This window comes from Mirounga angustirostris, unplaced genomic scaffold (assembly GCF_029215605.1).
Source record: "Mirounga angustirostris isolate CCGP_5_RB_7025 unplaced genomic scaffold, mMirAng1.0.hap1 SCAF_5, whole genome shotgun sequence".
In the NCBI taxonomy this organism is placed as follows: domain Eukaryota; kingdom Metazoa; phylum Chordata; class Mammalia; order Carnivora; family Phocidae; genus Mirounga; species Mirounga angustirostris.
In genome coordinates, this window is record NW_026991713.1 from 160,072,454 (window position 1) to 160,093,551 (window position 21,098).

Genomic DNA, 21,098 nt, shown 5'->3' on the forward strand with positions numbered 1-21,098 from the left:
CCAAATGACCACAGTCCTTGTGCATGCAGGGAATCCTGGCCCTAAAGATGGAGCCTATGGGTAGATTGTATAAGAAATGCAAAGAAAGTGTAAAGTGGTGGTTCCTGAGAATAAGGACATGGACCTTACTTGGAGCTGAGGGTGAACCCAGGCATCGGGGAGATGGGGCCAGGCCTGGCTAAGAGGCCTGAAGACTCCCTCCCGGGCTCCTGAGGCAGCTTTCCTAACCACGCTGCAGAGGTGGGAACCCACCTTGGGGCCCCGGGAGATGGGCGCCCCAGGCAGCGTGTCAGCTGACCTTCTTTCCTTCTTTCTCTGCCTGGGCTGGCATCTCCAGACTGGGGCCCACTAGGAGAGTGCTTCCCTAACAGTGTGTTATGAGCCTCTTTAAAGTTTTGTTCCAATAACCAATCTGTTGTGGACAATATTCTATAACATACATTAAAAATGATTTCCTAGAAAAATAAAATGCAAGAAACACATAAAATAGAAGCTCAAGTTCCTTATTAGGATAATCAATAGACATAGAATTCCTTGTCACATTGCAGTAAGTTTCTAAATGCTACTCAAATTTTGTTCTTAAAGTAGTTATACTTAAGTAGCAGGGCTTTAGAATAGATATTATCTTCCTTTCCCTCTATTTTTATTTTTCATTGCCTTTGCTCCAGCTTCCCATTCCCTTGGAGCTGAGCAAGTCCATTTATCAGCAATGCAGATGGTCTGTGAGGCCATTTTATTTATTTTTGTTATTTTTGGAAAGATATTATTTATTTGAGAGAGAGCGCAAAGGAGGGGGAGCGGCAGGCAGAGGGAGAAGCAGGCTCCCCACTGAGCAGGTAGCCCAACATGGGGCTGGATCCCAGGACCCTGAGATCATGACCTGAGCTGAAGGCAAACAGTTAATCGCTTTAGCCACCCACGTGCCCCGTGAGGCCATTTTATAAACAGAGGCTCTTACCCGCACGGATGGAGATGAAGGGAACACGGTAAGAAATACGGCCTTTTTTTCTTTCTTTCTTTCTTTTTTTTTTTGCTGTGACATTTATCTGTCCCATATAATGACCCCAAAATATTATTTTCATCATGATCTCGTCATTTTGACTTTTTGCTGAGTCCCTAGTAGCTTTCACCTAGCCACAAAAAAGCACATTTCCTGAAGGAATATTTAGATCCAACTTGTCTTTCATAAGTAAATTTACGGACCATTTTATTTTTAAGATAGTTAATTCTACCATTAAATAGATTGTACTTACTTTGGTTCTAGCAGCTTTAAATTAAAAAAAAAGGAAGAGAATGTGAAAGTCATTATTTCTCCCATGAAGTCCAGAGATAAACCACTGACCCCGAAGAAGAGCAGAAGAGTCCTCATTTGCTCTTCTCCTGGGGTGGGCTCTGCAGGGATGATTTCTGACCTCACTGAGCGATAGCTTGTCCCTGTCTCTCTCTCAGGATATTTTGCTCGAGTCCATGGCGTCAGTCAGCTGATAAAGGCATTTCTACGGAAGACAGAATGTCATTGTCAAATTCTAAATCTTGGGGCTGGGATGGATACCACCTTCTGGAGATTAAAGGTAAATGAAAATGCCCCTTCTTTCCCGAATTGTTTCATTTGTGAAGGTGCCCGCCTGGTTCAAAAATGTTAAAAATATATTCAGAAGGAATGCAGTGACTGCCTGTCTCGCGCCCCTGTCCCCAGCTGCTTGTACCTGCTGCCACCCTCAGCCACATACGTGATGTCCCCAGGGCCTCGCTGAAGGATAGGTGCCTGGCTTCCCATCCTTTGCTGTTGCAACAGGGGTTATGATAAAAATCCTTGTAGACATGTCCCAGCACGTGTGGAAGAGCCCTGCCAGTGGAATTGTGAGACCCAGAGCCCCTGCATCTGCCATATTGACGATAAGGAAGATTTTATTGTCATCGTGACAGTATCCTCAATACAGTTTGGGGATGTGCAAGGCTGGGTGATGGTGATATGACACAAGGCCTTTTGTAGCTATTCCCTGATTTGATCCCTCACCTGCTCTGTTAGGGGGCAAGAACAGGTGTAACTATGCTCACTCACAGGAAAGGAGATGGGTCCGGTTAGTGCAGAACCAGGACCAAAGCGCTGGTCTTGGATTCTGGGCTGGAATTGAAGTGCCCAGTCTGTTCCCGATGACACCCTCACCCATTGCATTTTCTTTCCTGTACATTTGTACAGAATTTTCTGTTTTTTCTCTTAGGTCAGTCATGTGGCAGTGATGGGTTCGGGAGTTTCCCCAGAGTTATTGCAGACATACACCAAGATAAATTAGAGCATGTGGGCCTAACGCGACCTGCATATGTGTTTTGTCCCTAATGAGCTCTCCTGATAAGAAGGTCTTTGGTCATCAGTGTTCCCGACCTTTCTGTTACTCAGGAGAAAACTCAGCAGCCTCAGCCTGGCCTGAGTATCAGTCATTTGCCTCTGCCTTTTTCATTCAGGTTAGGAGAGCTCACGTTTATGAGGTGCTTGTACTTCCATGACCTCATGAATTAACTTGGGAGCTCTGTGGGGCGGTGGGTTACACAGATAGGGAAAGGGGGGGCGCAAGAGCCTGTGTCTCCCCCAAATTGGACAGCCAGTGGGGCTGGAGCGTGGAACAGACAATGGACTGCAGCTCCTCCAAGTCCAGGTTCCTTCCCTGTTCTCTACACAGAGCCTTGTGCTTGTTCAGGGGGGTCTTTGTGGTCTTCTGTCCGTGTTGCGTCTGTACCTCAGTGGCTATGGTGTGGTTGAAGGAGCTGGAACAGAATGCAGGGGCAGAACGTGTGCAGTGTGAGCAGAAGCCACTGGAGAAAAGCCTCCTCTCGGCCCAACTCCCTTTTGCCTTGGTCCCGAGGTTTGGTTTCTCCCCCTGTCATGTAGGTCGGTTAATAATGAATAAGTCTGACATTTTTATTTCTGGTCAAGGTACACCGAGACCTAGGTACCCCTTCCAAGAGAAAGGTTATCTGTCAGGAGTGAGGAAAACTAATAGCCTAGGGTCTAAAAGATTTTATGGAGGAATTTTGGTTTGTTTGATAATTATATTGGTCCAAAGGTTTTTTTTGTTTTTGTTTTTTTTTTTAATCTAAGTTTCTTTAAAAAAAAAATGCTTGTTTGCTCTTTGGAGTCTAGGTCAAATGGGCGAAACTTGCCTGCCCTCACTGTGGGGGATGCTTTGTGATATTTGCTGTTGTATCCTATTTGATCCCCCAAATGCTGGTCCCACCCTCCCCCCACATTGGTTTCCTGACCCTCCCTAATCTGTCTCAGTCTGGGTTTGGGAGAAGTCTGTTAGGTCCTACTTCCCCAGCACCTCTCAGTGCCTCCCCACATCCATCCCAGGGGCGGCTACCCCAGTTCAGGCTCCCCATGACTTCTTCCCTGGACCTTCTTCCTGGATGGCTGTGAGATCCTCCTAACTTTTGTCCTCCATCCGTTCTCCATGCGGAGACCAAAGTCACCTAAAAAATACATTTCTGACCGTATTGTTCCTAATTTAAGGCCCTAAGGCCCTAAGGCCTTTGCTGTTTGGGGCCTAGTGTTCAGTACGTGAAGATGGTCAGTCAATGTATGAGGGAATATAGAATTCGAAAACTTACTGTGTGTTTGTCCTCAGGATGAAGATCTTCTCCCAAGTAAATATTTTGAGGTCGACTTTCCAATGATAGTCACGAGAAAGCTGCACAGCATCAAGTAAGTGTGGCTTGGACCAGAGGACAGAGCCGGGTAGATTCAGAGGCAGCGGTCAGTAGGGGGCTGATCTGCATGCTGGAGACCTCATTTTAGGGGGCTCTTCCCTTGGCCCCCCCCCCCCTTCTTTCTTGCTGGCCCCAGGATCCTCATTCCATACCTGTCGAGCAGTCTTCCAAATGCAATACACACCCTCCCTTGAGACTCTTCTGTCCATGAATGTCATTTCTCTGAACCTTGAAAAGAAATGACCTACAGTAGTTTAATCATCGGAATTGTTCTGTGTCTTTTGTCTACTTCGATATCTCCAGGGCATAGAGAGGTGCCAGACCCAGAGCAGATGCCGAGTATATATTGTTCGAGTAAATGATGACGAGGCTGAATTTAGTCATATGTGAGATTTTCCAGGGGCGACCCTGAAGCCAGGTTTTAAAAAGTTTGCAGAGTTGTAGAGGATGAGTTTGTGAATCTCTGCTGGGACCTTTTGTAGCACCATGTGAAATGCTTCACTTGGATCATCATTCAGTACTCAGAGCAGACTCGTGAATTCTGGGGGGAACCCAAGGCTCAAAGCAGTGAAGCGAATTTCCGTCAGGGCACCTGTGGACGAAAGGGTGGAGCTGAGATTTAAACCCTGGCCTCAAGCCCAAGGTCAAGGTTTCTTAGTGGTTTTAACCTGTACTCCCTTCCCTGTTTTTAAATGAGTGATTTCAATAAAATGCCAGGTCTTTTTTTTTTTTTTTTAAAGATTTTATTTATTTATTTGAGACAGAGAGAATGAGAGACAGAGAGCGTGAGAGGGAGGAGGGTCAGAGGGAGAAGCAGACTCCCTGCCGAGCAGGGAGCCCGATGCGGGACTCGATCCCGGGACTCCAGGATCATGACCTGAGCCGAAGGCAGTCGCTTAACCAACTGAGCCACCCAGGCGCCCTGCCAGGTCTTACATTTAAAAAAATTTTTAGTGAACCTAAAAGTTTCAGCTTGTCCTTCATAGATGTCTGATTCTCATCATCTGGAAATACTTTTCAAGTATGAGGTTGTTCTACTTTATCCTATGAAAACAAGGTTTTCACCCTTTCCAAATACAAGATTCTGTTACAGTAAATATGCTTTTTACTTGCCGTCTGGCGTCTGAGGCTGGGCATCTGCAGAGGACAACCTAGCTTGTTGGATCCCCAAGTGAAGTAAGAGTAAGTGGGTTCTCACGTAAGCCCAGAGGTGGCTTCTGGGCTGAAAAATGCTTTGGCCTTTGTGTATGGTTGTTTGATAGAGGATTCGGCTCTCTGAGGTCTGATTTTTGCATATTGTGAAGGAGGAGACTCATCACATAAATGTTACTGACTTCAGGTCTGAATAGGAGTCTGTTTTTCAGTTAACTGTGAGAATAAGCACTGTGTTAAAAATTTTGTTGGAGAAGAGGCAGGAAACGAGAGACGGCTTGGAAAACACTGGAACATCGGGAACATTCTTGATGACTTATCTTGATCAAGTTCTGAGTCTTCAGTATTTATGATCAGACTGTGACTGGACATCCGATTCGGAGTGTCCTGCTTAGTGACCTCGCCTGAGCCCCGATCCACTGAAGTGTGAGTGCGTGTGCCGAGGGCCAGATGTCATGAAGCAGAAGGCCCTGTGCACCGAGTGGCCCTTGCTTTGAGCAGGAGCAGGATGTAGTTGCCGCTTCTGGAGTGGGTGTTTGCAGTTTTGCTGAAACTGAGCTCCTGGACTCAATTCTCTCGCTTTCCCATCTCCCCACAGAGTCAAGCCTTTCTTATCACAACCCATTATAGAATTACATTCAGAGGACCCACTTCAAAACGGCAAGTACCCTTAACCTACGTGGTGCAGTACGGACTGTAGAACTCTCTTTGCTTTTTTCCCCCCTTTTCTTTTGAAATATGGGGTGTGTGTGTGTGTGCGCGCGTGTCAGAATGTGTGTGTGTGTGTGTGTGTGTGTGCGCGTGCCCATGACGTCACACAGCGGGTACTTCTGCGGATACATTTACACCGCATCACATTTACCGTGGAGGAATTTAAAGCAGATGTCCATAGGTCCCCGTTCTAAAGTCTTTTACAAAATGTGTTTCAATGATTTGCAAATGGTGCAAAAATAGATTTTTTTCCGGAGAATCTCCGTTTCCAGCTTTCCTTGGGAACATCCAGTCCGGCCGCATCAGACCCTCCCTCCTACATGGCTGCCTCGTGGAGGGGGGCTGTCACCCTGCAGTCCTGCCCCCGCTGCTCCCCGCTGTGTGTACCTGACCTGCTCCACCTATTAGGTCACCTCCTTGGCCCCTGTGCTCGGGTTTTCCCCCCTCACGTTTTAATTATGAGTGTTTGCAGCAACACTCTGCTCACTTCTAAGCCTTTCGAACCAAGGGAAACCTCTTCCAGAATGTTCCATCGTTTTCTGTCTGTCTGGCAGAGTAGTTCAGGGACTTATTAATAATTCAGGTCAGAAGACCTGCCCAGAAGGATGGCCTTCTTGGATGGTGGACACAGATGCCACAGGAAACATCAGACAACTAGACAGGCCTCTGTGCAACCACAGTGCCATAGTCATGCTCCTCGTGAAGAAACTCCTCCAGGAAAGAACATCTCCCCCATACTTTGTTTCCTCCTACAAATTATAAGTAGAACGTGTGCAGCTTTGCCCTGTGCTGGCCTAGCTGATTTCTCCACACTGTAGCTATCACAGTTTTCTGTGTATTTGGTGAGTACTTGTGTCAGAATGATTACCTGTAGTGGAAGAGCTAACACTTTGCATCACCTTTGATCCATCAGTACACAAATGTATGAAGTAGAAAGTAAAGACCCTCCACAATCTCTCCCCCCATCAAGATAACCAGTGTTGGGGCGCCTGGGTGGCTCAGTTGGTTAATCGACTGCCTTCGGCTCAGGTCATGATCCTGGAGTCCCGGGATCGAGTCCCGCATCGGGCTCCCTGCTCAGCAGGGAGTCTGCTTCTCCCTCTGACCCTCCCCCCTCTCATGCTCTCTCTATCTCATTCTCTCTCTCAAATAAATAAATAAAATCTTTAAAAAAAAAAAAAAGATAACCAGTGTTCAGAGTGTTTTCTCCTGTGGATGAACAATGCACCTAGAGACGGATCAATATCACACATGAAAAAACACACACATAAATAGAATCCAGTGCTGGCACCTAGAAGGTTCGATAAATTTTTGTTGAAAGAATGTATATACACATTGAATAAATACAGAGGTTGTAGTTCAGTATGTATCTGTTGAATGAGTGAATCTATAGTTCTCAAAATAAATAGATCTATGTGTAAATTTAATAAAGTGAGTAATTTACACATCCTGTTTTGTAACTCGCTCTTTCTGCATCGTTAGTGATTCGTGGCTGTCTTCGTGTCATCATATATAGGTCTGCCTCATCATTTCTGATGGCTTTCTAGTTCTCCTTGGCATGAAATTCCATTTTACTTAATGTATTTGGTACTGACGGTCCTTTACATAGCTGAGTTTTTTATGGTTTTCTATTAAACAGTGTTGTAGAAAGCACAAATATGCACACGTGCATATTTGCAGGAATTGCTGGTTCAAGGGATTGTCCTTTATGAATTCTAATAGCTACTGCCAAACTGTTCTTCGAGACCCTCTTTAGTAAATTGTATTTTCACGAGAGTAGACGAGGATTCTCTTTCCCTACAGCCTCACTGACAGTGGCTGTTACCATTAAAACAAAAATTTCTGCTTATCTTCCAAACCTATTAATTAAAAATTTTTAAATTAACTTTGAAACTGCTCCTGAGATGGAGTATCTTCCTTCCTTTTTTGGCCTGCAGGATTTCCTTGTAAATGTCCATCGGGAATGTGTCCATGGTATCGTTTCATTTTCTCCTCAATTGCTAGGAATCCTTTAGAACATAAAGATACATTCTTTGATAAAAGTCCCTCATCATCTTTTTTTGGGCTGATTTTTTTGTTAGTTGTTTGCTTGCTTTTGAACTCTGTGTTTGTGTCTCATGTACACACATTTTCTGGTTCTGTGCTTTTAGTTTTTGATCTTGCGGGCATACCGAGGAAGGAGAATTCGAATAAAACAAGGGAAATACAAATGTGAGTGAAGGCCTGACAAAAGTGATAGGTGGTCATAAAAGTGGCACAAATTTCATTGAAACATTACCCTCCTTCATCAAACATATGAGGCTGTGATTGTAAGATTCACTGCTATTTCTTTATCGTTAGGAAAGACAACTTGCTGGCAAATTAATGGGTGTGTTCTTGACTGTTCGATGCGTCCTGATTTCAGGAATGTTAAAGTGGAAAAAAAGACGCATCTTTGAATTGACACTTTTTTTAAGCTGGACTGTGCACGGGGAGGAAAATTCAAAGTATATAAACGGGCACCCAGTGAAAAGTCAGAAGGAGTAAATCAGGTTCTCTTACTCCCCTGCTTAAATCTTCCCGCTGGTTGGGATCCGCACGGTTAAGCATTCCTCTGTCTGCCTCCTGATTCTACTTTTGACTACAGTAACTCTGATCTGGCCACATTGTCCTGCTGTTGCCTGTCACCTTCGGATCTTCCACTTCCTTCTACCATGGAACTCTTTTCCCCTAATTTTGCCTACCAGGCTCCTTCTGATCACCTCTGTCTCAGCTTAGCTACTGCCTCCTCTGAGAAGCCCTCCATGACCACCAGGTGAAAGACTGAACCCTGTCCCTTCTACTCTTTTTTTTTTTTTAATCACCTTTTATTTGCTTCTTAGCACTTAATACTCTGATATTCTCTTAATTCTTCCTTTTTTTTAAATTTTTTTAAAGATTTTTATTTATTTATTTGAGAGAGAGAATGAGATAGAGCATGAGATGGGGGAGGGTCAGAGGGAGAAGCAGACCCCCCGCTGAGCAGGGAGCCCGATGTGGGACTCGATCCCGGGACTCTGGGATCATGACCTGAGCCGAAGGCAGTCGCTTAACCGACTGAGCCACCCAGGCGCCCACTTTTTTTTTTTTTTTAAAGATTTTATTTATTTATTTGAGACAGAGAGAATGAGAGGGAGGAGGGTCAGAGGGAGAAGCAGACTCCCTGCCAAGCAGGGAGCCCGATGCGGGACTCGATCCCGGGACTCCAGGATCATGACCTGAGCCGAAGGCAGTCGCTTAACCAACTGAGCCACCCAGGCGCCCACATTCGCAGTATTTCTTTTTTTTTTTTTAAGATTTTTTTTTAAAATTTTTTATTGAGAGAGAGAATGATAGAGAGAGAGCATGAGAGGGTGGAGGGTCAGAGGGAGAAGCAGACTCCCTGCTGAACAGGGAGCCCAATGCGGGACTCGATCCTGGGACTCCAGGATCATGACCTGAGCCGAAGGCAGTCGCTTAACCAACTGAGCCACCCAGGCGCCCAATTCTTCCTTTCTTTAATGATTCATTGTCTCTCTCCCTCCTCTGGGGGGGTAAGCCTTATGAGAGGCAGCGACCTGTCTCTTGTTCATCACTGTGTCCCCAGCACCTAGAACAGTGCCTGGCACGCCAAGATTGTTGGTTAAATAAATACACACCTGAATGGTCAAATGAACGGATGTGTTGGTGTTTTTGTAGTACATCTCAACTCTTTTTTTTTTTTTTTTTTAATCAGGGATGGAATAACTCACTCCAAGCACACTTTTTAGTAACATGTTCACTATTTGCAAGAAGGTGCACAGATATTTATTATTTGATCTCACAATAGGGCAGACAAGTGCCTTCCTTCATAGTCTTTATATTCCTTTTCTGACTTGGGCATTGTGGCACCTGGGGCTCCGACGTCGGGTTTCCCTGCTTGCCTGAAATCTAGCAGGTGCCTAGGAGGTACATCTTTTAGCTTATGGTGTGTGGCCCAGTGTATTTGAGTCAGCTGAATTGGGTTATCAGCATCATGAGAGTTTTCAGACACTGTGGTTTAGCCTCTTTCCCTTTTTCTACTGTGACCTCTCAGAGCTGAGAGAACTTGAGCTATTAGCAATGATATAGAATGGCTGTTGGATGTTCCAGTTCCTTCCATGGTTTGTACCCTTGAGGAAGCTGAGCAAGCAATGCTTCGGGTAAACAACCAAGCAGTTTCCTTTTTTTAAAAATTACAATCCGTTTTTGGGGCACCTGGGTGGCTCAGTTGTTAGGCATCTGCCTTTGGCTCAGGTTGTGATCCCAGAGTCCTGGGATCGAGCCCCACATTGGGCTCCCTGCTCCGCGGGAAGCCTGCTTCTCCCTCTCCCACTCCCCCTGCTTGTGTTCCCTCTCGCTGTGTCTCTCTCTGTCAAATAAATAAATAAAATCTGTAAAAAAATAAATAAATAAATTACAATCCATTTTTTAAACTTTTAATTGACAACATTTTTAGGTATACATAAAAATAAATCAGTGAACCTCCACGTGCCCAACATCTAACTATAACTATGACCAACTTCATCTGTACCAGTGGTTCTAAAAGTTAGTCCTAAACTAGGGGCATCAACACGGCCTAAGCACTTGTTAGAAATACAGGTTTCTAACTTTTAAAAGAATTTGAAAAAATTTCTACTTTTGAAAGATCTGCTGAATCAGAAACTCAGGGAGTGGAGCCCATCAGTCTGTGTTTTAACAAGTCCTCCAGGTGATTCTGATGGCTGCCAAAGCTTGAGAACCAGTATAAAAACCATTCCATCCAATCTCTGCTGGAGTATTTTAAAGCAAATGTTATCATCTTATTTGTAAATACTTTAGTATAGAGACAATTTTCCTTCAAACACAGTATCTCACAGATTGGCAAAACATTTAGAGAGCAGCCAGCCAATCAGTACCATTATTTACATAGGCTTACCCTTTGACCTCCTAATTCCACTCAGAGAGACCTACCTGACAGGTGCTTCATGATGTCTATATAAAGATGTTCATTGCAGTGCCTCAGATGGAGAAAACTTGGAAATACCACATGCCTGATAGTGAGAGATTGGTTGAGTAAGTTGTTTTATCCACTCATGGAACTCTAGGAAATCATTACAGCGAATGATGTCATTGATATTACTGTTAAATAGGAAAAGCAGTTTCTGAAAGAATTGGCCCTGTTTGCTTTTTTCTGTGTGAGGTGTGTGTGTATGTTTATGTGAGAATGTGTTTATTTTGTATATATGAGTTTGAGCACATAGAAAAAAGGACCGGGATGTTCTACACTCAAATACTAATAGTTATCTCTGGAAGGTATGATTTTAGTTCATTTCTCCCCTCTTCATTCCTGACTTTTTTTTTCCCCCCACAATGGAGCATGTATTTTTATAATGGAGAAAAACAATAAGTTTACTTTAATTTTGAAAGAACCATACCCATTGAAATTATAATCTCTTGGTTAATTTCAGTTGAAATGATAATCTCTTCTTGGATTTGCAGATGGACACCTGTTGGATTCAAAGAGATACGCCATTATTGGGGCAGATCTCCGAGATTTACCTGAACTGGAAGAGAAACTAAAGAAATGTAACATGAATCCACAGTGAGATTTTTTTTTTTAACCTCTTCTGCATTTGTAACTTCTTGCTAATATGAAATAAGGCCAGTTAAAATTGCAGTGTTATACCTGTGTCCCATTTTTTATTCTGAAATGTTTATCGTTTCATTGCTACTGAGAGTGGTGTTCTGAAGTATTTTTAGAGGCAAAGTTTCTCAAGCTTGTTTTCACATCAGAATCACATGTATTGCTTTTGTAACATACTGAGGCCTAACATCATAAAGTTTGAGAGAAGATAATTATATGCATAGAAATGTATAATTGCGATATATAAAGGATTAGTATGCAGAATAAAGGTAAGCTACTATTAAAAAAAAAAGTAAGTCCCATATGAAAACAGGCAAAAGAGAGATGACAAGGTAGCTCAAAGAAGAATTTGGATATCATATGAAAAAGGTATTGAACCTCAGTGGTGATGAGATGGAACTCTATTTTACTCCAACCAAGTTGGCAAAAATGTGAAAGTCTGACATTATCAAGTGTTGGCAAGGTTATGTGAGAATGAGAATGGTCGTGCGCCACTGGTGCAGGTGAATTATGAGGAACAATCTGGAAGTATCTACTAAAATTGCAAGCATGTGTACCATGTGATTTAGTAGTTTGTTCCACTTTTGGATGTGTGCACTCCGAGAAAGTCTGTGTGCCTGTACAAGGAGGATGTTCATTATAGGCACTGTTTTTAGTAGCAGAAAATTGGAAACATTCTAAATGTTCATCAGGAGAAGAATGAGTGAGCAACATGTAAAATGCATGACCTAGATCAGCATGGAGAGAGCTCAAAAGGGTAATGTTGCATAAAACAAAAAATCAAGTTGCAGAATAATATGCATAGTGTGATACCAAATGTGTAAAATCAAACCTTCAAAATACAGTACTTCCATGATTATACCTATGTATTACAGAAGTATTTTAGAAATGGACCAGAAGGGTTCACACCAAATTCTTGGGAGCAGGTGCCTTTGGGGAGCAGTGGAGGGGAGTGAGATGTGTGGTTTTAGCACACTGATGCTGGTCAAAATTAGATTGGAATTTAACAGTAGTGGGGGATAAAGACATGTCTACACAGCTTACTGTCAGTGAAGATGACACTTTGAACAATATTTGGGGTGAGTAACTCAAGAGAGAGGCTTGAGGGGAAGGTGGGGAAAACAGAAAGTTACTTTAAAAATAAATTGAAGGCAAAGAATCCGTGGCCAGTGATTAAAGAGAGTACCTAGTAGGGAAATCCCTGGTAGAGAAGAGGCCGTAGAGCCCACAGAGGCTAGGAGCCTTGGAGGGAAGGGAAAGCTGTCGTTCTGAGAGGAGAGGAAGAGGGTGAGGACAGGTGCAAATACAGGTGAGCTTTGGGCGATGCAGGGCAGGAAGTGTAGGGAGTTGAAGCTTGACCTTCCGGATACATCTTTTGTTAAAGTGGTGATGGCTGACCCCTCTGCACTTTGAAGTTCTTGTTTACGTGTTTAGCCTAGAATCATAAACCAGGTTATCATCGTTGGGATTTGTATGTCCACCTTTGCAGATGTCAGGGATGGTGCTTACTGACCCAGTACTTATTTTCTAACTCTTTGTGTGTCTCACTGAGTGTTCAGAGAGCAAGGTCAACGCACTGTACGGAATATGCCTCTTTTTTCCTTTGGGGAACCCTTTAGATGGTTCCCAGATCGTAGCGTGTAGGGGGTTCTTCTTTCAGCAGAAGGGAAGTTTCGACGTTCAAGGACACCACTGATTTTCTTGGGGGCAGGTTAGTGAGTGGTCAGTAGATTGCCTCAAGGTGACGCTGGTAAGCCTGGAGCCCTCTCAGAGTGAGGAGAGCCCGAGTGTTGGAATCTTATCCTGGATTCCAAGCGACCTCTCCTGCTTACAAGTTATTTAATAGGGGCAGTTTTTTTCTTTTTTTTTTAAAGATTTTATTTATTTATTTGACAGAGAGAGACACAGTGAGAGAGGGAACACAAGCAGGGGGAGAGGGAGAGGAGAAGCAGGCTTCCCACTGAGCAGGGAGCCCGATGTGGGGCTCGATCCCAGGACCCTGGGATCATGACCTGAGCCGAAGGCGGATGCTTAACGACTGAGCCACCCAGGCGCCCCATGGGGCAGTTTTTTTCGTAAACAAACAAACCCCCTCCAGAAGCCTCTTTGAGCCTCAATTTCTTCACAACTACACAAGTAAAAACTACTTCACAAGATGGTCCTGAAGATTAAGTTAAGTATGCTGTGAAAGCAGTTGAACAGAAATTGGCACATAGACTACAGTCTCCTTTAGATTACTATGGTCACCATGGTAACCAGCTGCCACCTATTGCCACCATAGTAACCCGCTGTTGGAGCAAATCTGCTGAAAGATCAGGGAAATAATCAGTTATAAATCAGGCTAGCTCTTGATAGGGAAGTTTGCCTCGCTTTTGGACATCTACAAAATGGATGAAGAGCAGTGGCTAGAACAAGTATTAGAATTATACATATAATTCTATGGGGCTTCATTTGTGCTCTGCATTTTCCTTTACTACTGTGTTTGCTTTGCTTTGCTTTCACTTATATTTTGAAAAGTATTAATCCGATTTTTAATATTGCCAATGGCTACCTCTTAAAACTACACTGACAAATGTTTAACTTTACATTTTCAAATAATTCGAATCTACAACAAAGTTGCAAAAATTGTACAAAAAATTCCCACATAGCCTTCTTCACCTGGCTTCCCCACTGTCTTAAGTAAAATTGGGCACCTTTTGCATTAAAAAGGTTTTGGGAGCTATAGTTCTCTAATTATCAACCTATTAATTGAGGTTTTGGAACTTTTTCCCCACTCATTTACTTTTTCTAATAATTTATGTTGATATAATCTGGGGTTTTAAAACTTAGGTTATTGCTAATTTTAAAACAATTATTCTTTCTGATTTTCAACTTTGTTTGCAACTCGGACTTCATTGACTTTCCTCTGGATTTAGTGCCCTCAGTTTCTTTATACCATGTTCCAGTTGGGGCCAGAGAGCATTTGGATATCTATTTTTAAATAACTTGAGTTATATACCATTTCATTGTCAAAAAAAAAAGGAAATCCAGATGAACAGTAACGGTGGATAGTTGGTGCTATATGATCAGGTCAGAGCCGGCACTTACTGGTGGGGAGCCTTTCTCTCTAGTGATTGTGAATCCAGGCCCTGAGCCCAGCTGTACATTCTGATGGTAACATACACCATGTTCTTTTCAACTACTTTCCTGGGTATTCAAGTTCAGACAATTTATTTGTTTTGAGATCCCTCGCCAATAAACATGGACAGAAACAACCTACTTGCAGTGTGCCTGGGTGGCTCAGTCAGTTGAGCGCCTGACTTTTGATTTCAGCTCAGGTCATGATCTCAGGGTCATGGGATTGAGCCCCGTGGCAGGCTCTGCGCTCAGCGGGGAGCCTACTTGAGATGCTCTCTCTCCCTCTGCCCCTCCCCCATCCCACGTGCACACACACTCTCTCTAAGATAAGTAAATCTTAAAAAAAAATTTTTTTTTTTAAAGTAACCCACTTGCTTTGTGAGAAAAATAGCAACTAGCCATGAGGGACAGCGATATTTAGGGGCAGAGAAAGAAAGAGGATACAGTGAAGGAGTCAGAGAAGGAGCAGTAAAAGAACCAGGAATAAACCAGCAGAGCTCATATAATTTGGGGCTGTTTGTGTTCCCTTTGAAGAATTAAGGCTTTTGGAGATTTCTCTAGGAGTTTATTGCTTTTCATATTTCATAATTTGTTCATTACTTCAGGTCTTATCAATCAGAGTGCTTACTAACAAATGTAATTTCCTGAAGATTGTTCTTGGTTGTTGTCAATTCTTGATGATTAAGATTTATATAAGAATTAGATTTGGTTAAATGAGTATCACTATTTCTGCATTGTATCTGTCAGTTTTTGATGTGTAACAAAATCTCTCCAAACTCAGTATGTATATATGTGTGTATGTATATATATATATACACACACACGCCACATCTCCTTTATCCATTCATCTGTCAATGCACATCTGGGCTCTTTCCACAGTTTGGCTATTGTGGACATTGCTGCTATAAACATTGGGGTGCAGGTGCCCCTTTGTTGGATCACTATATTTGTATCTTTGGGGTAAATCCCTAGTAGTGCAATTGCTGGGTGGTAGGGTAGCTCTACTTTCATCTTTTTGAGGAACCTCCATACTGTTTTCCAGAATGGCTGCACCAGCTTGCATTCCCACCAACAGTATAGGAGGGTTCCCCTTTCTCCACATCGTTGCCAACATCTCTCATTTCCTGAGTGGTTAATTTTAGCCATTCGGACCGGTGTGGTTTTGATTTGTATTTCCCTGATGCCGAGTGATGTGGAGCAGTTTTTCATGTATCTGTTGGCCATTTGTATGTCTTCTTTGGAGAAATGTCTGTTCATGTCTTCTGCCCGTATCTTAATTGGATTATTCTTTGGGTGTTGAGTTTGATAAGTTCTGTATAGATTTTGGATACTAGCCCTTTATCTGATAAGACATTTGCAAATATCTTCTCCCATTCTGTCGGTTGTCTTTTGGTTTTGTCGACTGTTTCCTTTGCTGTGCAAAAGCTTTTATCTTGAAGTCCCAATAGTTCATTTTTGCCTTTATTTCCCTTGGCTTTGGAGACATGTCTAAGCAAGAAGTTGATGTGGCTGAGGTCACAGAGCTTGCTGCCTGTGTTCTCCTCTAGGATTTCGATGGATTCCTGTCTCACATTTAGGTCTTTCGTCCATTTTGAGTGTATTTTTTTGTGTATGGTGTAAGGAAATGGCCCAATTTCATTCTTCTGCATGTGGCTGTCCAATTTTCCCAACACCATTTGTTGAAGAGACTTTTTTCCATTGGATATTCTTCCTGCTTTGTCGAAGATTAGTTGACTATCGAGTTGAGGGTCCATTTTTGGGTTCTCTCTTCTGTTCCATTGATCTGTGTGTCTGTTTTGTGCCAGAACCATACTGTCTTGATGACGACAGCTTTGTAATAGAGCTTGAAGTCTGGCATTGTGATGCCACCAGCTTTGGTTTTCTTTTTCAACATTCCTCTGGCTATTTGGGGTCTTTTCTGGTTCCATACAAATTTTAGGAATATTTGTTCCAGCTCTATGAAAAAAGTTGATGGTATTTTGATAGGGATTGCAGCGAATGTGTAGATTGCTCTAGGTAGCATAGACATTTTCACAATATTTGCTCCTCCAGTCCATGAGCATGGAACGTTTTTCCATTTCTTTGTGTCTTCCTCAACTTTCATAAGTGTTCTGTAGTTTTTGGAGTAGATCCTTCATCTCTTTGGTTAGGTTTATTCGTAGGTATCTTATGGTTTTGGGTGTGGTTGTAAATGGGATCGACTCCTTAATTTCTCTTTCTTCTGTCTCATTGTTAGTGTATAGAAATGCAACTGATTTCTGTGCATTGACTTTATATCCTGCCAGTTTGCTGAATTCCTGTATGAGTTCTAGCAATTTTGGGATGGAGTCTTTTGGGCTTTCCACAATTTGTCATCTGCAAACAGTGAGAGTTTGACTTCTTTGCCGATTTGGATGCCTTTTATTTATTTATTTATTTATTTATTTATTAAGATTTTATTTATTTATTTGACAGAGAGATCACAAGTAGGCAGAGTGGCAGGCAGAGGGAGAAGCAGGCTCCCAACTGAGCAGAGAGTCTCATGTGGGACTTGATCCCAGGACCCTGGGATCATCACCTGAGCTGAAGGCAGATGCTTAACCGACTGAGCCACCCAGGCACCCCTACCTTTTATTTCTTTTGGTTGTCTGATTGCTAAGGTTAGGACTTCTAGTACTATGTTGAACAGCAGTGGTGAGAGTGGACTTCCCTGCCGTGTTCCTGACCTTAGGGGAAAAGCTCTATTTTTCCCCAGAGAATGATACTCACTGTGGGCTTTTCCTATATGGTTTTTATGATTTTGAGGTATGTTCCCTCTATTCCTGCACTGTGAAGAGTTTTAATTAAGAAAGGATGCTGTATTTTGTCAAACGCTTTTTCTGCATCTGTTGAGAGGATCATATGGTTCTTGACTTTCCTTCATTTATGTAGTATAACACATCAATTGATTTGTGGAAGTTGAATCAACCTTGCAGCCCAGGAATAAATTCCACTTGGTTGTGAATAATCCTTTTAATGTACTGTTGGATCTTATTGGCTAGTATTTTGGTGAGAATTTTTGCATCCACGTTCATAGGGATATTGGTCTGTAATTCTTTTTGGTGGGGTCTTTGTGTAGTTTTGGGATCAACGTAATGCTGGCCTCATAGAAAGAGTTTGGAAGTTTTCCTTCCATTTCTAGTTTTTGAAACAGCTTCAGAAGAATAGGTATTAATTCTTCTTTAAATGTTTGATAGAATTCCCCTGGGAAGCCATCTGGCCCTGGGCTCTTGTTTGTTGGGAGATTTTTGATTACTGCTTCAATTTCCTTGCTGGTAATGGGTCTGTTCAGGTTTTCTATTTCTTCCTGTTTCAGTTTTGGTAGTGTATACGTCTCTAGGAATGCATCCATTTCTTCCAGATTGCCTAATTTGTTGGCATAGAGTTGCTCATAATATGTTCTTATCATTGTTTGTATTTCTTTGGTGTTGGTTGTGATCTCTCCTCTTTCATTCATGATTTTACTTATTTGGGTCCTTTCTCTTTTCTTTTTGGTAAGTCTGGCCAGGGGGTTATCAATCTTATTAGTTCTTTCAAAGAACCAGTTCCTAATTTCGTTGATCTGTTCTGCTGTTCTTTTGGTTTCTATTTCATTGATTTCTGCTCTAATCTTCATTATGGGCTCTATTTGCTGTTCTTTTCCCAGCTCCTTTAGGTGTAAGGTTAGGTTGTGTATTTGAGAGCTTTCTTATTTCTTGAGAAAGGCTTGTATTGCTATATACTTCCCTCTCTTTGCTGCATCCCAAAGATTCTGAACAGTTGTGTTTTCATTTTCATTTCCTTCCAAGAATTATTTTAATTCTTCTTTAATTTTCTGGTTGACCCATTCATTCTTTAGTAGGATGCTCTTTAGCCTCCATGTATTTGAGTTCTTTCCAAATTTCCTCGAGTTCCAGTTTCAAAGCATTGTGGTCTGAAAATATGCAGGAAATGATCCCAGTCTTTTGGTACCAGTTGAGACCTGATTTGTGACCCAGTATGTGATCTCTTCTGGAGAATGTTCCATATGCACTTGAGGAGAATGTGTATTCTGTTGCTCTGAATATATCTGTGAGGTCCATCTGGTCCAGTGTGTCATTCAAAGCCCTTGTTTCCTTGTTGATCTTCTGCTTAGATGATCTGTCCATTGCAGTGAGTGGGGTGTTAAAGTTCCCTCCAATTATTGTATTGTTATCAATGTGTTTCTTTAATTTTGTTATTAATTGGTTTATATAATTGGCTGCTCCCATGTTAGGACATAAATATTTACAATTGTTAGATCTTTTTATTGGATAGACCCTTTAATTATGATCTAGTTTCCTTCCTCATCTATTGTTACAGTCTTTGGTTTGAAATTTAATTGGTCTGATATAGGGATTGCTATCCCAGCTTTCTCTTGATGTCCATTAGCATGATAAATGGTTTTCCACCCCCTCACTTTCAATCCAGAGGTGTCTCTGGGTCTAAAATGAGTCTCTTGCAGACAGCATATTGATGGGTCTTTCTTTTTATCCAGTCCGATACCCTTTGTCTTTTGATTGGGGCATTTAGACCATTTTCATTCAGAGTAACTATTGAAAGATATGAATTTAGTGCCATTGTATTATCTGTAAAGTCACTGTTTCTGTAAAATGTCTTTGTTCCTTTCTGGTCTATGTTACTTTTGGGCCCTCTCTTCACTTAAAGGATCCACAGGTCTCTGTGGATAGGTCTGCTGCCAGTCTAATATTTTTACCCTTGTAGGTTATGGACCTCTTGTCCTGAGCTGCTTTCAGGATTTTCTCTTTGTCTCTGAGATTTGCAAGCTTCACTATTATATGTTGGGCTGTTGACCTATTTTTATTGATTTTGAGCGGAGGTTCTCTGTGCCTTCTGGACTTGGATGCCTGTTTCCTTCCCTAGATTAGGGAAGTTCTCGCTATAATTTGCTCCAGTATACCTTCTGCCCCCCGCTCTTTCCTCTTCTGAGATCCCAATTATTCTAATATTGTTTCACTTTACGGTATCACTTATCTCTCAAATTCTCCTCTCGTGATCCAGTAGTTGTTTATCTCTTTTTCTCAGCTTCTTTATGCTCCATCATTTTGTCTTCTGTATCACAGGCTAAGTAATCTGCTCGGGTTTGCTCTCTGTGGCTTTTGTTCCCTGAAGGCTTTCTGCACAGCTTTAGAGGATGAGAATGAAAATGGCGGCCTCCCAATCTCCGGCCCTGGAGCCCAAAGCTCAGGGCCCCACTCCTCAGTTAGCCCTCAGAGAAAAGCAGTCAGTCACTCCTGTCTCCCTCATCTCTGACTACACTCCGTGCTCATCCAGCCTGTGACCGAGCATTCCTGTCTCAGGCACATGACCCCATTTCAAGTCTCCAAACCCTGCAAGCTCCTGCGGTGTGCACCTGCACCATTCCTCCCAGGGGAGGAAGAGGGGTTTGTGGTGGTTCTGCCAATTGCTGGGTCCCTGGTCCGAGAGCAGTCACCTGACCGTGCCTTGGTTCACAGTTTATGGCAACCCCGAGCTGAGAGCCCACTCCTCAGCTTGCTGATTACAGCCGTCTTCCCTGCTCCGATGCCTGGGAGCTCTGCCACACTCCGGCACCTCCTGAGGTCACACTGTCCCACCTAGGATTCTGCCCTGCTTCACCACCTGAGTACCTTTCAGGCAGGGGCGTCACTCACAGGGGCAGACTTCTAGAATTTCTGTTTTTGTGCTCTGCCGCTCTATCACTTTCCAGTGCCGGCTGATGGAGGCTCCCTCTCCCCATGGTTTATCTTCCCATATACCGCCTTGGATTCACTTCTGCATACCTCCTACCTTGCAGAAAATGGTCGCTTTTCTATTTGTAGAGTTTCATCTATTCTTTCCTTAGATCTCCGGTTGAGTTTGCAGGTGTTCAGAATGATTTGATAGCTATCCAGCTGAATTCCTAGGATCAGATGGAACTAAGATCTCCTACCCCTCCACCATCTTGGACTATCGGGGGGGGGGGGCAGGGGGGGAGGGGAGAATTTGTAGCCGTGTTTACACACTACCACACGCCTTTAACACTTTCACAAGCCAGACAAATCGTTGCTCATTGCTCACCTTTTTACAGTCTAAAACTTTTTACAGTCTAAAACTATTACATTGATTGTTGATGTGCTTGTTCAGTGTGTCTTGTTTTCCTGGGCTGTGAAAAACAGGGTTTTCCTGCCCCGCCAGTACCGCCCCATGTGTGCCATTAGAGAGCTCCAATTTTTTTTTATGTATACTTGACATTTATTTATTTATTTATTTATTTGAGAGAGAGCGCATGTGCAGGGGGGGAGCATAGGGAGAAGGAGGGGGGAAATCCCCAGCACATTCCCTACTGAGTGGGGAGCCTGATGCAGGGCTTGATCTCACTACCCCGAGATCATGACCTGAGCCGGGTTCTTACCTGACTGAGCCACCCAGGCATCCCTAGAGAGTCCCAGTTTGATGAATACATATGTATGTGCCTTTTTTTCTTCTCTTAAGATTGCCAACACTCCTGATAACTGAATGTGTGCTGGTTTACATGACTCCGGAGCAGTCGGCCAACCTTCTCAAGTGGGCAGCCAGCAGTTTTGACACTGCCATGTTCATAAACTACGAACAGGTAAATGGGAGCACGAGACATTTGCATTCTGCATATATGCCCGTGGTGGCTTAATACTCTCCGAGCAACCTCAGTACGTACTCCCACTTATTCTTTTCCTTCTGCCTCTGGCCATTCACATACCTCCTTTTTCATTGATTCTAGCAATCCCCAACATCCCTC

General features: G+C 43.0%; 1 protein-coding gene across 1 annotated transcript in view; it reads left to right on the plus strand.

Annotated features, from left to right (window-relative positions):
* Positions 1-21,098, plus strand: part of LCMT1 (leucine carboxyl methyltransferase 1) — a 48,379-nt gene that overhangs the window by 17,977 nt on the left and 9,304 nt on the right. Inside the window, exons 3-7 of the mRNA XM_064592868.1 lie at positions 1,450-1,571; positions 3,624-3,700; positions 5,456-5,517; positions 11,065-11,167; positions 20,816-20,936. Coding sequence (XP_064448938.1) covers positions 1,450-1,571; positions 3,624-3,700; positions 5,456-5,517; positions 11,065-11,167; positions 20,816-20,936 — 485 coding nt within the window. The remainder of the gene's footprint in view (positions 1-1,449; positions 1,572-3,623; positions 3,701-5,455; positions 5,518-11,064; positions 11,168-20,815; positions 20,937-21,098) is intronic.